The sequence below is a fragment of the Leishmania panamensis genome (assembly GCF_000755165.1).
Source record: "Leishmania panamensis strain MHOM/PA/94/PSC-1 chromosome 35 sequence".
NCBI lineage: Eukaryota > Euglenozoa > Kinetoplastea > Trypanosomatida > Trypanosomatidae > Leishmania > Leishmania panamensis.
In genome coordinates this window covers 2,306,104-2,323,583 of record NC_025882.1, presented here as the reverse complement: position 1 = coordinate 2,323,583, position 17,480 = coordinate 2,306,104, and the positions used below count along the sequence as shown (strand labels likewise).

The 17,480-nt window shown below is 58.1% G+C and overlaps 5 protein-coding genes across 5 annotated transcripts; all 5 read left to right on the top strand.

The window, feature by feature from the left end:
- Positions 1 to 99: 99 nt before the first annotated feature.
- Positions 100 to 4,602, top strand: LPMP_356380 (flagellum transition zone component, putative; the record flags this gene model as incomplete). The annotated part of the gene is made up of 1 exon (XM_010705265.1): positions 100 to 4,602. The coding sequence occupies one exon, from the start codon at positions 100 to 102 to the stop codon at positions 4,600 to 4,602; it is 4,503 nt and encodes a 1,500-aa protein (XP_010703567.1).
- Positions 4,603 to 5,761: 1,159 nt separating this feature from the next.
- Positions 5,762 to 9,457, top strand: LPMP_356370 (hypothetical protein; the record flags this gene model as incomplete). The annotated part of the gene is made up of 1 exon (XM_010705264.1): positions 5,762 to 9,457. One exon carries the CDS (start codon positions 5,762 to 5,764, stop codon positions 9,455 to 9,457), a length of 3,696 nt encoding a protein of 1,231 aa, XP_010703566.1.
- Positions 9,458 to 11,221: 1,764 nt separating this feature from the next.
- Positions 11,222 to 13,420, top strand: LPMP_356360 (hypothetical protein; the record flags this gene model as incomplete). Its single annotated transcript, XM_010705263.1, has 1 exon — positions 11,222 to 13,420. The coding sequence occupies one exon, from the start codon at positions 11,222 to 11,224 to the stop codon at positions 13,418 to 13,420; it is 2,199 nt and encodes a 732-aa protein (XP_010703565.1).
- Positions 13,421 to 14,236: 816 nt separating this feature from the next.
- LPMP_356350 (hypothetical protein) lies at positions 14,237 to 14,794 on the top strand (the record flags this gene model as incomplete). Its single annotated transcript, XM_010705262.1, has 1 exon — positions 14,237 to 14,794. The coding sequence occupies one exon, from the start codon at positions 14,237 to 14,239 to the stop codon at positions 14,792 to 14,794; it is 558 nt and encodes a 185-aa protein (XP_010703564.1).
- Positions 14,795 to 15,740: 946 nt separating this feature from the next.
- On the top strand, positions 15,741 to 16,514 carry LPMP_356340 (hypothetical protein; the record flags this gene model as incomplete). Its single annotated transcript, XM_010705261.1, has 1 exon — positions 15,741 to 16,514. The coding sequence occupies one exon, from the start codon at positions 15,741 to 15,743 to the stop codon at positions 16,512 to 16,514; it is 774 nt and encodes a 257-aa protein (XP_010703563.1).
- Between the last annotated feature and the right edge of the window lie 966 nt (positions 16,515 to 17,480).

The following is a 17,480-nucleotide window of genomic DNA, read 5'->3' as shown; positions in this document are numbered from 1 at the left end:
GCGCAGCGCTCTCAGCCAGTTAGCTTCGCTTCACCTCTCTGTCTTTTGCTTAACTTTCCTCTTTCCATTTTAGGTGCTACGTCATCTGCCACCAAATTTATGGCAACGCCGCACCACCTGTACCCGGCAGAAAGGGCCAGGGAAGGTATCTATGTTCGCTCTCCCCTCACGGAAGCTGAGGAGGCAATGCAGTTTTTACCCGGCAGTCGCTTCCTGAGCTCGACGGAATTCAAACGGGTCTACCTCGGCGGTGGCATAGACAATGAATCATCTACAGCTGCGGCCGAGCGTTGGTCAAGCTCGTCCCCTAATGGCACTTTTTCGAAGACTGCACAGCCATGCTCCCTTTTGGAGAGCTACGTTTCACGGGGCGCGCGTGCTGGTTCACTTCCCCATGCCATCCATGCTCCGCGCAGACCAGCCACCACCGCTGTTGCACGTTTCCATCGCAAAGACAATGACCGACGGACAGCGCGTCAACTCCGGTGCCTGTACGGTGGCGTGGATGGCCGTATACGTGTATCCGACACGTTTGAAATTCACACACCCTCGCCTCCACGATCATCGGCGCTAAGACCCACTGTGGATGAACAAGGGCCATGCAGACCGAAAAGGCTAACAAGCAAAGCACCGCCCGCTGTCGCTCCAGCTGCCCTGTGCTCGGCACATACGCCGCTGCCCCACCAGCTGCGCTCGCGCGTGTGTTCTGCTCGCTGTGCCATGTCGTCACCGATGAGGACAACGTCAGGCGCGGAGCAACTTCATCGCGGTCAGCTGCGCACAGAGGATGCCTGGCTTGCGGTGACGCGTGAGCTGACCGATAAGAAGAGGGAGGCGCAGAACCTTCAGCAGCAGCTGCAACGAGCGCATGTCCTGCTCCGTTCTCTGCACGGCGTCACAGCCAACATGCTCGACGAAGACGCTGACGCGTCCGGCGTTGCTGACCCAGCAACCGCAATGACCGCAGGCTGTAAGTCGACGGGTGATGACGTGCCGGGAGTTGCCACCTCTGTAGAACAGCTCCGTCCGAGGGAGTACTGGCAGCGCCGTGCGTACTTCTTATTGAAGCAGAATGAGGAGCTACGGGCGGAGTCAGAACGGTTTCGCCGCAGCTCTCACCGCAGCAAAGTGCACGCTTTACTACAAGAGCTGAAGTCGGCGCGCGGAGAGCTTAGTCGATATCGGAGACAGGCGAGTGCTGTGGCTACGTCACTGGCGTCTGCCAATGAGGTGGAGCCTGATGCCGGTGGCTCAGGAATTGACCTAGGCATCCCTCAGCATGACAATGGAAAGATGATAAACGACCCTGTCACATTACGCCTAATACCATGTAGTAGCGCGGTGTCGTCGTTTCTGGTACCTTCCATCGATGATGGGGTTCTCCGCCAGAAGGACGACGCCATTCGTAACTTGCAAGAGCGTCTTCAGCTGTTGACACAGCAGTACGAGAAGACTGACGTGGAACTCATCACAACAAAGCGACGACTGGAGGATATGATGCATCACTACAGCGCCATGCAGGCGGAGTGGAGGGCTCTGGCGCAGCTCCCGCAGGAACTCGCTCGTGCTCAGCAGCAGTTGGCTACCACTCAGGCCCGCCTCCTCGACTGCGACCGAGAGTTGGTGGCGTTTCACCAACTGCTCGACACACAAGCGTCACCCACCACGCTGCGCGCATTAATTGACGAGCGTGACCATCTCGTCGAGCTGCTTCGACAGCGTCAGCAAAGCGAGGCAGCCTTGCGCAACGATATGAACGTGGTACAGCAGCAGATGGTTCAATCTGTGGAGCAAAAGTATCAGAGGCTGTCTGCAGAGCAACACGCCATGTCACGCGATCGCGAGGCGCAACACAAGGAGACGATACTGAGACTTCGGAAGGAAGTGACCACCCTTGAGCACCTGCTGGGGGTGCAGAGAGAGGCATTCGATGCACAGCAAGCAGAGCATGCGGGAGAGCTTGAGGAGGAGCTGGCGCAGCGGTTGCTCGAGTTAGTGCGGCGACCCGAGGCTGGAGCAGGGGGTAACGACCTCTTCGCGCCCCGTTCACTGAATGTAACCGCGTTACCGCAGCCAACATCGCACGACAGACAGCCACCCACGGCTGCTGAATCCCGTCTTCCGTTGGGCGAGGCGTCACTAGCGCGGACACCGGCAGCTACCCCGGCGTTACTACGCCATCCAGGCACCGAACATGCGAAGATGGACCCTTTGCTGCGGACAGCCAGTTCCCTGGAGGGTGTAGCGTCGTCCTACAGTGCGGGAGTCGTCGCGAGTCCGACAGCTGCGCAAGATGACACTCCCACTCACGCCGACAGAGACGCGGGGGACTCCACACTGTCCTCCATGTCGGAGACGATAGACAGCAGTGCCAGCAATAACTCCCTTACGAGCGATTGCAACGACGAGGTAACGTCACTTTCCTCCGCGCCGACGCACCCATCGCGTAGCCACACCGGCGACTCGGCGGATTCCACGTCGAGTGAGTATCTGAGCGACATATTAGCGCGCCAGCAGCTGGCTAGCGACGTCGACGACGTTGTTACTGCAACCGACGAAATGAGTGTCACATCGGCCTCCTCGAGCGCCGAGGAAGCCTACAGCGACAGCGAAGATGAAGGCAGAGATGAGAAAATGGTAGAGAAGCCTAGCACGCCCGATTCAGACTCTTCCATCGCCTCCTCTGCAGATTCTTCCCCTCACCCCACTTTGGGTGCCGAGGGCGCAGCTAAGCAGCAGCGGTCCGCCACCAGCACAACGAACACGCCCTCCGCCCACGCCCAGGATTACGTCATTGACCTCCCCGCGCAACAGGTCGACATGGTATCCCCAGTTTCCATTTTCATTAACCGCACCTCCTCGACCGGTCCTTTGTTCTCCTCCGATTTGCGAGTTGTGGTGCACTCGCCTCCCATGAGCTTGCAACCGACCGAGTCGGTTACAGACTTCACTACGACACAGCAGACGCTCCCCAGCACCAGCGAAACCAAGAACGGAAGCAATAGCTCGAGCAGCGGCTCATTCTCACCCTCTTCCTCCCTGTCCTCGTTGGGCTCGCCGCCCTCTGACGTCAGCAATGACGCAGCAAGCCCATCCGTAGACCTCCACGCACGTGAGCCCCACGGCGTCCCGGTGAGGCAAATGGAAGAGGGCCGTGTAGAAACGCCCAGCAGCAGCCTTATCTCTGGAGCGCCGGTACTGGTCGAGTCTATTATGCAGTCAACGCTGCCTCTCCCCGATCCCGATGCGACGGCACCGTCCACGGTGGCGCTGCCCGGAAATGAGGGCAGATCTCCTCTGTCACTCTTGCGCTCCCCTGGCGCCAACGCACCGACGATCCTCCTCAAGTACGGTGTGCCGATCCCGCCCCCTGCTGCCCTCACACCAGTTGTTGCCTCCAACCTATACCCGCCACGCCACGCCAGTTCGTTTCTGCTGACGGGCATTGCTAACGATGACCACTTCAACGGCAGCGGAGCGGAAGTGAGCCGCGGTGGGATGGTTTCCCGCATACACAGCAACATTCACAACACAAGCTTCGATCTCGCCCACCAGTACTCTGGCAACGCCTCCTTTGACTTTGTGGGGCCGCTTGCGGAGCGTCACCGCTTGGAAGACATGCAGAGCACTTTGGTATCCTCTCGACAATCATTGAGCACCACTGTGACTGTTGGTGGCGACGTCGGTGGTGCGGCGTCCGCCATTCCGAGCGAGGCGCTTGGGAGCATCAGCCGCGGCGGGGGTGCTCTTATGGGCGCTGGGGCGGCTGGTCTGCGCAAGACTCCATCCCCTTCGTTACGCACTGATGCGTTGCAAACGAGCAAATCCGTGTTCTTCACGAGGGATGAGGACCACGACGAAAGGGCCACTGGTGCAGCACCGACCGCAGGTATTGCAAATGCCGAGCGGCGAGGCGAGGAGAGGGCGTCAGATCTAGGCAGTGGTGGCAGCTTTACGGGGATATCCTACCAGGGCGATGTCGACGACATGGCATCCAGCATCTCTGCCGAGCGTGTCGCTGCTGAGACGCGTGAGCGAGAAGTGTCACTTGCACGTGAGCTTCCCTACGCTGGTCCCATCGGTAGCGCTTGTGGCATGGCATCAAGTGAAGATGTGTCAGTGGCGAAGGCTCCAGTACCCAGTGAGACTATGCAAGTTGATCTTGCAGCTGGTGCTGATCGGGATGCCTTCTCCCCCACCGCGGCAACTGCGTTGTCTCGCGCAAACTTTGCCAACCTCAGCCCAATCTCGAAGTCACTCCCGCAGGAAGAGCACACGCCATTGTCTTTTAACCCTGAGGGCAGGGGCGAAGCAAAGTTGGAGGCGGGGGACGCTGAGTCCGCCACCCCGCCGAGCGACCAAAGCCCCACGGTACCGCCCACAGAGGCACTGACAACACAACCTGGTGTAGCCGACGTTGAGCTACCCGCGCTGCCCGCTGCCGCGGCGATCACGATGGCGACTCCGGCGTCACCTTTTGTCCCTTTTCCGCCACAAGTGGCGATACCAGCGTCTCCGCAAGCAGCGCGACCTTCACCATCACCGCCAAAGTTTTTCCTGCTCCCTCCTCGAGTGGCGGTGCCTTTGCCACCTTCCACGTAGGCACCTCACCCGTGGCGATGCAGAAGCGAGAGTAGCTCGGGACAATATGCAGCTTCGAAATCCATACCCTTGCATGGGGCTTCTCCGCTGTGTCGCCGACGACAACACCCTGAGTCGTCCAGGCGTGTAGAGACTCACACCGCGTGCCCGAGGACCTTGTCTATGAGCCCACCATGCTCGCACGTACGACCACCCAACAATCACGCAGGATTTCCTTCCTTTTCTTATGGCGCGTGGGAAGTGACCTGGTTTGATAGGGACGCTAGAAAGGCACCCCCCCTCCCCCCACTGCAGCAAGGCATACCACCACCACTCCGCCCATACGGGCTATGGTGACGCGTCTCGCTGGAGTCGCCGTGCCTGTATCTGGGGGGGGGGGTGCCTTCCTACCTCAGCATAGTGATGGTTTTCTTTTCGGTGTCTGCCATAGGGGCGTAAAGCGGCTCAGCGCGTGCCACAGTCATGCCATCCGCGTTGCATCCGCACTCTGTTGCTTGGCGCCTCCCTCGTTCCCCGAAGTCAAAAGACCTATCTACATGTGGAGCTGCTGCACGCTGCCTCCGACGTTTCCCCTTCCCCCACGGTCATGACATGGCAGTGCGTACGAGTGTGAAGGTGTATAGAAGCCCTTGAAGAGGAGTGCTGCGAGTCTCGTCTCAGTTGGTTCGCTCGCATACTGCGCTCCGTCGTTTCCTCTTGCCTCTAATTCGCCACTTGAATACTTCTTTTCTTCTTCAACCGCCACTTTTCTGTGTACGGCTGCGCGCAGTGCAGTGTGAATGGTTGTCGGGTGAACCACCTCGGCCGCCACCGCCGCAGCTGAAAGCAGTACCTGCAACTCCTGAGGGCACCCGAAACCAACGTGAAACCCTGGAGGGGCAGACACACACACACACACACACACGCTTCCCGCATTTCACTTTGTACTGAGAGGACGCCATTTGTTTCCCTCTTTTATCACCCTCTCACCAACTATCAGAAGGAATACAAGTACCATCACTATCAAACTGTGGAGACACTCGCACTTCGTTTGCTGGACTTAGTTTTGAAGGTGACAAGAGCACTGAGGTAGCACACAAAAAAGAAAAGCTGAAAGTGGCACCGCGCTTGCACAATACGGTCGGTGGTGAAGAAGGTAGCGAGGCGAGAGAAGCGCAGCATGACGTCATATCGAGAGCAAAGCCATGAGCTCACCTCATCGACGCAGCTCTTTTCTACCGGAACCAGTCTACCTCTCAACACCACTGTCAGCCCCGGTAACGACACCGCTGCTAGCATCTGCGCTCACTTGGTTGTCCACCACGGACTTAGCCATGTCCGCATCGCCCACGCACTGGGACTTCCCTCGCTGGTCGTGGAGGAGTCAATAAGAAATGGTGTGTCCTCTTCGATGCTACGAATCCAGCTACGCAACTGGCTCTGCGAGGTCTCGGGCTCGTCTCCAGCGCAGAAGCTGCGCGTGCCGGAAGCGCTTTTCACGCAGCTTCAAGAAGACTGCGCCGCTGATGAGATCGAGCACCAGGAGAACGAACGGAAAGGCGTCGTGTCGCCCTATGGCGACGACTGGTCCCCCTTCGCCGCCCTCGACCCCGTCTCCCAGCAGCACTTCACCCAGCTACAGCACTCAGTGGGACAGAGCTTCATCTCAATCCTGAACGACCCAGGTGAGTCGACCACGAATGTGGACTGGACCACCTGGTTAGGGGGCAAGCTGTACGCTGCCTTCGACTTCAATGGCCATGTTGGCGAGCTGGATGACATGCTTCGGTCCTATTTGGCTCTACAGACGGGGCCCGAGTCCTCTGCCGCCTTGCTCGCTGAGTACCCACCCAGTCAAGACTTCAGCGGCTACGTGAACCTTACCTCCAAGGCCTACCAGGCCAATCGACGCGAGGGGATCGCGAACGATGCGAGGGAGTGGCGGGAGGACGGCACAACTAACCTTCAAGGGGACTCCGAACACCGTGGCGGTGCCGCGACGACGGACCGCAGTCCGTGGCCCACGAGTGTTCCAACGCAGTTTTTTGCCGTCTCGTACGACACAGCATCTGAACTGGACATGTTGTCGAACGCCGTGGGGGAGTCGCTACCTGCTGCTCCGTCAACGTCGCCACCTGCGGCAGCGGCTACACCGACTCAGATTGTGGATGGCGGCACGTTTGCGGCTGACTATGAGTATCTGGAGAGTCGCAATAAGGAGCTGCGTGCGTGGGAGTCGGCTGTGGAGAAGTGCTTGCTGCACCACGTCAAGTACCGCTCCGAGGACTTCTTCGTCACTTCTCGCCAGTTCAGCTCTCTCAGCAGCGACGCTCGCACCGTCTTGGCTAATGTGCGAGTAGCTCGTGAAGGCGGCATGCGCGCTGGTGAGCACTTCATTGCCGAGTTCTTCCGCATTGGCAATCTTTACCGACGGCGCCAGAACTTTCTGCAGTTAAACGCCATCGCCACGACGGCGCAGCAAGTGCTGCGACGATTAGGGGACGTGGAGAACTGGGCTGCGCTACCCGAGCGCGACTTTGGTGAGGTGCTGACCATCTCATCCGCACTGGTTGATCTAGAGACAGTGCTGCGCGGCACCAAGGATGCGGAGCAGGGCATCACGTGGAAGTCCTTGTCGCAGCTGAAGTGCCTCGCGGAGGTCCCGGGGCGTGTGAGGAAAGCACGCAAGACCTTAGAAAAAGTTGTGCTCGAAGAGTACTGCGGTGTGCTAGTGAGCAACCTCAACGAAAGTGAGGCAAGCGAGCGGCTGACGGCCGTCTGTGAGAGTGTCACGCGGCTCGGTGTGCTGAACGGGGCAAACCACCTGTACCAAGTTCGGATTGTTGAACTGCTTCTGGTCATGGCGCAAGAGACGCTTGTCAGTCTCTTCATGAACACTGGGACCTTGGATGATGCCAAGGCGAATGAGCTGCTCACCATTGCCGGCAATAGGGTTGCTCTCGCCGTGCCAGCCGCACGCGAGCAGCTGAGCGGATTTGCGAAGTACCTCCGCTTTCAGGGATATAAGCAGGTGCTGCAGCAGTTTGTGGACGCGCTCGTAGACTTTGTGACGCGCGTGTCGCAGAACTGGGGCTTTTTCCTCACGGGCGAGCTGCGGGCGGCGCTCGCCATGTACGAGAATCGCCACATCCTCATTGAGACGGCGACGCGGGAACTGCTTGGGCGTGTGTGCGGTGAGGCTGAGTCGCTCATCGCCTCGTTGCTGGGGGTATACACCAACGGGTCACAGCTGGCGTCGACGGCTGAGTTGGTGCAGTTGGTGCGCATTAGTGTGCAGTTTCCGATGCGCATGACAAGCGACGTGGCTGACCGACTGGTATCACTGCTACACGAGGGCGGCAACGAATGTGGTACTCCAACAGGCTTTCTGGTGTCGTTGACAGCGAGCGGCCCCAACTCGCCATCCTCTGCAGCTGACTGGGAGCCAACTGGGTTTGCGGTCTACCGTCCGACAAAAGTGATTGGCACTACTGTTCAGCGGATCGTCAAGCGCTTCTTCCGCTACCAACACAGTGTCCACAGAGAGAATGTGACCATGGTAACAGAAGGGGAGACGTGGGTCGCCAAGGAAGCAGTCGACGAGTCGATACAGCAGCAAGTAGAGGACATGTGCACCATGGATGCGACGGCGTTACAGACGTTTCGGTTGCGCTCGCTGAGAGCACTATTCATATCTGGAGACAGCGACGGCGGCTGTAGTCAACAGCGCCACTCAGGGAGCCCGCCTCGTGCTGCGGATACAGTCGGCACGGATGATTTGCTCAGCACCGGCGCCACGAAGCTTTACGTGCGGGTGCGCGGCAATACCGGTGCTGCCGTTGTCGCCAACAGTAAAGCCGCTTGCGTCCCGACCGAAGTGGCGCCGGTTGCCGAGACTGACGAACTGGAAGGTCGTCTCGTGCCAAGCTCACTTCTTGTTTTGATGGATCTGCTGCACAAATACCATGAATATATTGCCCTCTTTCCCTTTCTCGCCTTCGACGTGGCGTCGCGCATGAGTGAGCTGCTTGACGAGTACGAGGGCCAGACGACCGCCATGGTACTTGGTGCACGAGCAGTGGAAAAGGGTATTCTTCCCACCATCACGACGCAGCACTTGTGCATTGCTTCGCAGTGCGTCGCGTTTCTAATTGACTTTATCCCTGCTCTGTTGGCGCACTTGACGGCTGCTATGCAAGGTGATCTCCTTGATGCCTCGCTGCGTGGCCACGCGCCGCGTGACGTGCTGGCGGTGGCGAACGCACTGGGGCTTGTGGGAGGCGTTTCAACCGCACCAACGCCGTCAGACTCGTCTTCTGCCAACCCAACGCCTGATAGGGCAAAGATGTTCGTCAAAAACGACTGGAATCGTGTCGTGCGCAACTGCCGGGCACACCGCAACGAGTTCTTTTCGAAGGTGGGGTCTCTTGTGTACCGCAAAGTAAATGGCCTGGGTCAGGCCTCGATGCAGAGGGGCTGCTGGTCAGCGAGCGGTAACGAGTGGGTCATGTCGATGCTCCGCGAGGTGGCACGGCTAATGCGTGTGCTGCGGCCGTTGCTGCCACCTGGGGACATGGATGGCGTGATGGTGCCACTGCTTGGATCACTGAGTGTTATGCTGCGCGAGTCAACCGTGCAGATCCCGAGCTCCGCCGAGGATGACCGCGCTGCCGCCGCGTCGGATGTGATGCTCTTCACGGCAAACGTAGAGAAGTTCGGTTACGATGTTCTCAAGTGTGCTGCGGCGACATCTGTGTCTATTGTGATGCAGGGCGGTGAGTCCTTCGTGCCGGTGTCCTCCGAAGAGGCGGTGCTGCGGTGGTTTCTGCCGCCTTCTCACACCAGTTCCTCTCAGCTAGCCGCTGAAACCAAGTGAAGCGTCCTTTCCTGCGCCGGCAATGTCGACGACTCATCAAGAGCAGAGAGGTGAGCAGAGCAGGAAAGAAGGGCGGAGGGAGCTCCTTGCCTTGTCTATTGACTGCCTCATACTCGCTCTGCCCTCCTTCCTATTTCTCCTCTTGTTGTCCTTTTCGACGTTCCACTGTGGTTTTGATAAAACGGAAGGACAACAGCGCAACAACGCTTGGCGGGCTGCGGTGCCCGAGCGCCTTTAGTCTTTTGTGTGAGGTGCAGGTGCGACGTATCGAGGGAGACGGGCGCAGTGCAAACAGAGGAGTGCTTTCATCAGCTTGGGTCACAGAGAAACAAAACAAACAAAAAGAAGGGAGCACTAAGGAGTGCATGAATCAAGTCGTCACTCTAGTGGCTGCGCCCGTGTACGTGAATGTCCATCCAGTGCACTAGGCCCGCGCTCACGTGGGCCCCCTTCCCCTGGCGCTCACACACACACACACACACACAGACTCTCTCTCTCTCTGTCCTCTACGTCTCTGCCTGTGATTTCTCTCTAACTTCCATACTTTGGCCCAACCCTCGCTTTGCGCTCTTCTCGGTTATACGTGCGTTGAGCGCGCTTTGCACTGCGCCCCCCTACTTTATTTTGTTTAAGTCGAAGCGAGGGAAGACAGCGAAGAACTGCGCATCATTTGCATACTCGTGAATGCGACGACACACCCAGTGGACGCTGTCTCGGCGACCGTCCCGTCCTGTCTTGACGCTCACATGGTTCTGTCGAACGCAGGCCTCACTAAGCCAGGCGCCCTTTAGCGCGGCGCCTTCCGATAACTGTGCCCCTGAAAATACGACTGCGCCCTTCTTCCCAGTCGACCGCGCCGCGCATGAAGCAGGCGAACCACCACACCCGCCTCGTCGCCGTGGTACCGGCGAGGTAGACACGTTGTTGAACGACATCTTCGAGCTTAGCAAAAAGGTGACTGGTGAGCAGAAGCGTGGTCGCGTGTCCATTCCCGCTTCGCGACTGGGAAACGTCAACCTGAAGCCTCGCGCGCTGAGGAGGGCTACACCAGGCGGCACCGCATTGTCACCACCCCCCGCGGAGGGTCTGATAGAGGCGAAACCGGTGATCGCACCACCGCCACTCTCGACACCAGTGGCGGCCGTGAACGCTGGCATACGTCATCGACGACCTTCATTGCCTTCGGCACCGTGCACAGCTCACGAAGCAGTGCCGCCGCCTCTTCAATTCTGGACACCGACCTTCGTTCTCACGCCACAGCACCTGCAGGCTACCTCCGATGCCCACGGAGCGTCCGACATCGCCTTTACTTTGGAGGAGCTGGAAAACACGCTCTTCGCCCCTGTCGTGGAGCAGACGGAGGGCCAGGCAGAGGAGACGAAGGCGGAGGTCCCAACACCGTCGTATACCGCACCACCTCCTCTGCTGACTCCTGCAATGCGGTGTAGTGAGGCACCACTTGTAGCACACCAACCCGCTGCAACATCATCGACGAATGATACCGTCGTCGCCATAGCACCACAGGTGGCACTGGCTGCTGCGTCACCAAGGCCCGTTCTCGACAACCCAGCGGCGAGCTCGCCTACTGTTAGTACAGCGGCTTGCACGCCGTCGGTGGAAGATGTCACCACCACTTTCCCTTGCTCTTCCTCTCCACTCACATCCTCTGCGCGCTGTTCCTCACCAGAGAGGCTGTCCACCGGCACGTCACGCAGAGCTCCTGTTCTCCAGTGCCGTCTGCGCGGATCAGCAGTGGAAGTGAGGATGACACGACCCTTTCCAGCCCCACGTGAGCTGCTGGAGGCCCTTCACGAGGCGTTGTCATTTATCGAGTCTCTACCTGCTCTGCCGGAGGGTCCGAGACTCGTGCGCCTCGGTGTGGATTCGACAAGCGCAGCCGGCGCGTCGTGTGCCTTCCTGGAACCGGAGGGGTGGACTGAAGTTACGTCTAACATGGAGGAGCGTGTAGCGGCGCAGCTTCTCAAGGAGCGGCTACTGCAGCGCATCACAGAAGGCCCCGTGCGTCGACTGAGGTACATCGCAGAGCTGCACACAGCTGAAGTGGAGGCGCCGCTGGTCATTCGTGACACAGCAGCGGAGCTGCTGCTGGCCTGCACTGAATATGAAATTCGACTCCGTGCGCGGCCTGGTGTGGTGCTGAACGGCACCACAGAAGGTGGTGTGCGACTTTCGTTCAGCGGAATCGGTGTGGGTGTGTTTCCGGCGCCGTCAACAGTTCTGCGACTCGCGCGAGCAGTGACGGCGATGTGCCGTGGGGAGGCAGAGCGTACGTTTCTCCTACAGGCGCTAGGTCGCGCAAGCGAACGCGCCACTGGCGCACTCGCTTCTCCTCTGCCGAGTCACATTGTTGCGGAAGCCATACAACGCCTGCACGCCTTGCCTCTTGCCGTTTCCGCGGCACTGCTGAGGGAGTGCGTGAATTCACCTGGAAGTGCTGGGGAGAGAGCCATGGAAGTAGCAGAGAAGAGCTCAGCTCAGAAGGCGCACTGGCTTAATGCAGTGTGGGCGATGGCGAGGCAGTGGTGGAAGTCGGTGCAAGAACGTAGACGTGGCAGGTGGTTGATGCAGGAGAAAACTCCTGCCACCTACTCCGTGAGCTTGTCCTCCTGCGTCACCGCCAGCGAGGTCTGGAGGTGCTTGTGCGACCTACTTCTCGCACCGGCAGTCGATGTCGTTTTCACACAGCAGGCTCTCTCGGACCTGATGCACTCTGCACCGGTGCGCCGGTGCCGGCAGAACTACCTGACTGTGGCGTCGCCTGCGTTCGTACACACAACTACTTCCGCTCCCCCTCTGCCAGCGGTTGTCGTTGACGTCACGCCCTCCTCACTCCAGCGCACGTCGGTGGCGGACCTCGCGTGTGAGATTCGCGAGCAGCCGGCAGACGTGGTCCTTGTGCTATCCAAAGATGTGCGACTGCAGGAGAAACTGCAGTTTCTCGCGTCGCTGCACTTGACAGACACCGACAGTCACCACTGCGTTACTGTATTGCTTCCCGGAGAACCGGCAGAGGTGGCTGAGTGCGCGTCGCTGACGCGATGGTCTGCCTGCCTAGTACCGCAGCAGTCATACTACGAGGCTGGCCCGTCCAAGCTCCATCCATGTGACCCGTGCTGGCTACATCAGCTTGTCGAGGTGAGTGACGTTCGCACCCCAGAGGTTGTCACAGACGGCGCTCTGGAGCCGCATGTTCCAGCATCTACATCCCTTGCTGAGCTCTACACTGCGCATGCGTGGCGCCGCCCGTGCGTGACGACGCGGACAAACAGTGTAGGGATGGAGATGTCTGCTGCGGTGGTCTTTTCATGGGAGTGGCTCATGGCATCTGCCTCCGGGAAAGGCCACATAAAGGTGCTTGTGGAGCAATTCCAGCGCACGCATCTTGCCCCGCTCGTACTGCTGCGCCCACACGCCGAGGGTGACAGCTGCGACGATGCTGCGCAGGCGTGGTGGATCACATATGGCGAGATGTCGATGGCACGGCAACAGGTAGCGAGGTCGGCAACCGTGCAGTCGCTTGTGAAAAGTATGCGTGCGGCTTGGCTGGTGCCGTCCTCTGCGCCTGGCCTCCCCACGTCTGCTAGCCGTAGCCACATATGCGTTGCCGAGTGCGGCGTTGCGTTTCTCTTTGTGCTGGACGCGGCATGCCAAAGTTTGCTGCGCCGCGCCATCGAATCACCAGATCAGCTCAACGTTCTGTCCATCGCGGCTCTCGGACTAGACCCCTCTGCTGGTGGCATCGTGGAGGTGGCGGACGGCGTCGCCGGCGGCACAGTGGAGACACTTGTCGCTGCCATGGAAGACATGGCAGCGGTACACGGGATCCGCTTCGCGTCGCTCCCGCTGCTCCACTGGATGGTGGATAATGAGCTTCTGTTTTATCAACTGACTCCGCGCACGATGGAGCACTACCTCAGGCGCTTTCAAGAGCGCCATGTGTAGGCTACGTGTGACATCCTTGTCAGCTTTTCAGGGATCGCACGGCACTCCTGTTCTAGTCTGCGTGCGCGTGTATTGTCGCTCAGCATTGTTTCGTGTGGTCAGAGCGCAGCCTGTTACGGATGGCGCAGAGGGAAGAAGAACGGAAAGGATTAGGGTTATGTGCATGACCCTCTGCCTCTTTGTTTGTCTCTCTGCGTGTGAGTTTGCCGTGGTACTGTTGAGAAGTGGACACAGACATCTTGGAACGCTTCACCTTCGCAGCTAACACTTTAAAGCGGCTTCAGCAGCTGCGGCGATCAGCGGTAAATGGCCCCAAAGCGGAAAGAGCGAATACATGGGAGAGGGGTGAGGGTCGGGTGGGGTCATGTCATGGAAGGAACGCACCTTTCGAGGTGACCCAAGTAGGCGTTATGGTGCGTGTCGATGTTTCTATTGAGCGGCTGCCTCATCCACGGCATGCGCACGCACACAGGCACACACATACACACACAAAGCCCAAGCTTGGTTTTTCCCACTCTCATTCTCAGGTACCTGTTCGCATGCATATGTGCATCCATGACAATCTCTTTACTCTTGTGCCCTTTTCTATTCTTTTCTTCGTCGCATGTTGTGCGTCACGGTATGCTTGGCGTACGCAACACTGAGCTGGTCGACCAATCCTTCTCTCTCACCCTCGCCTATCGCTGCTGTTCACGTACGCTGTGGATGATGCTTGACCAACGGCGCCGGTGAACAAGGTCTCGGCACAACGCCGCTACATGTAAGAAGAATAACGCCCCTCAGACGGACGCATTCGAAGCTAACCTGAAGATCAACATGGTGTTGAACAAGTGGGCAGTGGTGACCAAGAGCGCTCCGCCTGCGGCAGGTTTGCGGCCACTCGCGCGCACTGTTTCGCCAAATCCGAAGCTGCGCCCGGCAGACTACAAGATTCCCTACGTACTTCGCACCTTTATCAAGGACCGACACTTGAGTGAGATGCAGCACATTGAGAACCGTGGCATGTACCGCGAGGAGCTTTCGATTGAGCGGTCACGCTTCCCACGTATGCACAAGACGCTGACAATACAGACGGATGGTTCACTGAACGAGAGCGAGTTTGAGTTTGCAGTGCCGCCAGTAGTCATGCTCTTTCAGGATCGCCTCTCCGCACACCGGCAGCGCCAGGTTGCACTGGCCAAGATCGGCAAGCTGAAGCGCATCAAGAGCTGGGAGGCGGCGGTCCGCGGAAAGGAGTCGCTGAACCCTGTGTGCAATGCGCTTGTGTTTCCGTATTGTGTGCCCAAGAAAATGCTGGTGCGACCGCGCATCGTAGACCCACTGAGCGCAAAGAGTATAACTGATAGTCGCAGAAGCCGCGAGGACTCGTCATGAATAGGCGCTGCCGGGCGCAGGCATACGAGTTGGGCTTACCTGATATTGCTGTGTGAGTTGCTTTGTCTCCGTCTGGTGGCATGTGCTCCAACAAAGGAGATGATCGGAGGGGCTGAGGAAACGAAGAAAACACATCCAAGGCGCTAGAGTTGACCTTTTAAACAAGCCAGTCCATCAGGAGCAACATTGGGTGGCTGGTTCAGCTCCTCCTGTTGGTGCAGCGCTTTCTCTTCCTTCTGGAGCGCCGCTGTGTCTGCATCTTGACTTGCTCGTTGGACTCTCTGTTCAGCACCCACGCACCTGCACTACCATTTTTCCCACCCATAAACAGCGATGTCCCCATGCACAGAGTCTCCCTTGTTACCGCCCCTTCATTCTCTTTCTTTTTCTTTGGTGTTCATCGCCTCTGCTCGCGCGCTCTCGGTCCGCATCGATTGCAAGTCACATCAACCACGACACGGTACATGTCTTAAATCACGTTCTGCAGGCACTGTAGCAGAGTTCCACTCAACTTGACTCTCTCTCTTTTCCCTCTCCATCCCTCTCATATCACTCACCTCCGCACGCGCACTTTCATGTCTCTTCGCCACGAGATACTGCACTAGCAACTGCTTCGAAATCTCTCGCGTTTAGCTCTTTTTTTTCTTATCCGATCCTGATATTTCTTCTCTTGTTCCTCTAGTGATTTGCTTCGACTCCCTCCCCTCCCCTCGCTGTTGTCTCTCTCTCTCTCGCTGCTACCTCTTTTTTTTTCATCCATTCTCTGGTGTCCGTGCGATTGACCCCTGAAGCGGTATACCCGTGGCGGTTCTTTTTGCTTCGTATCCGCTCATCATCGACACCACCGTCTTCTTTTGTTTTTATTTTTTTTTTTCGTCTGCGTGGTGTACTGCCTAAGTCACCCTGTGGAGTAACGGATGCACGGACCTCCACGTATACTCTGTGCATGATGACCGCCGACCCCAACTCGTTTGAGGCGATCAAGCCAAAACTGACAAGACAAACACTGCAGGACATTGAGGGACTCGACCCTCATAAGTACGGCTTCGGTCGCGAGGAGTGCTGCGGCCCGATCCCCACCAAGATTATCGGCAGCATGAGCCTGCGGGAGCATATCTTTCTGAACACCCATATACCGGCAGTGGAGTGGGACAAGCACACGGAGAACGTGCTGGGCTTTAAGGAGCTGAGTCAGCATGTCAGGCAAAAGTGCCCAGGTGCGAGCTTCACTGTGTCGCACCTGGGCAAGGACACGGACGACTCAATTCTACACGTGAAAGTTGACAGCGACACACAGGCGGTCATTATTACGCAATACAGTGGCATCTCGGCGCCGTATGAGCTGCCGTGGGAAACGAAAGGCACACTGGCTATCGACCGCTCGGGTGAGTACTTTATCTTCATCTGCACCCACTTCACACGCGACGCGCGCTGCGGCTACTGCGGGTCTGTCTTGATTGACCTCTTCCGGCACGCTCTCCGCGAGACAATGGGCGCCAGTGGGGCAGAGCGAGTGACAGTGTGTCCGTGCTCGCACCTGAGTGGTCACATCTACGCGGGGAATGTCATTATCTACAGTCGCCACGGTGGCATCTGCTACGGCCTCTTCAAGCCGGAGGATGTTCAGACTGTAGTGGACGCCATCGCGGAGGATCGAGGTGTGATTCCAGAGTCGCTCAAGGGACGTATTCGCGGGGAGATGGGGACCTGCGTGGCGTAAAGCAACGACAGGTGTGGAGGGAAGAGAGGTAGGGGAGAGACGCCTGTGCAAGAGAGCAACACTAGAGGGGGCTGTCTGTGTAACACAGTGTTTTCCATTCTACAGTTCCTCATGCCTACCGCACATTCTCCGGAGAATGTGCCCCTCCCGTGTCTGTTGGGTATTTGCGACAAGATGATGAGGTTGGCTGGTGCATTGGGCACGACACATTAAAGCACAGAGGCTTGTCGGGCCGTGCACTCGTTTGCAATCGTTGGGATAGCGACAACTCGCGCTCCTCTTTTTCATCTCAATGGTTTTCCTGTCGTCTGCTGCTCCCTCCCCTCCCCTCCCCACTCCCCACTCCCCACCACTCGCCGTCGTTCTTGCAGGTGGCGACTGTCTTTATGTCGCACCATCTGCCCTGCCAACGTGGCGGTCAATTTGCCCTGTCTCCTCTTCTTTCTCCTCCGCGCCTGTTCTCTGCCTCCCCTCGCTCCGTCTTTCTCTTTTCTTGTGTTCGTGCGTGTGTGCGTGTCTGTGCGTGAGAGGTGTTGTGTACGATTCGTTCGTTTTTTTATTTCTCAAACGTGGGAAACTCCACAACCCTTATTGTAGTAATCCTTCATTTTCGAGCCCTCTCTAGTGCCTCGCGCCATCCTTCCACCCCCTCCCCCAAGAACGACCTCTGTTCTATGCAAAGACACGTATATACACGTTTGACCCTCTCGAGCGGTGGCGCTTCTCTGCAAACACACGTGCGTGTATTCTCCTCCCTTTCTCTCGACCTTTTTGCTTTCCGTCGTGGGCTCCACCATTCCTTTGTTTGTCTTTCACCCGTCAGCGCCTCCAGCACCACCTCCTCCGTCGTCTTCTTCCGCCGTCGCTGCAGTTTTCTTCACATTGTACCTCTGCGTCACCATCGAGGAAGCCATCAATCAAGCGGGAAGAGCATTTTTTTGTTGGTTTCAGCGTCTCCACTGCACT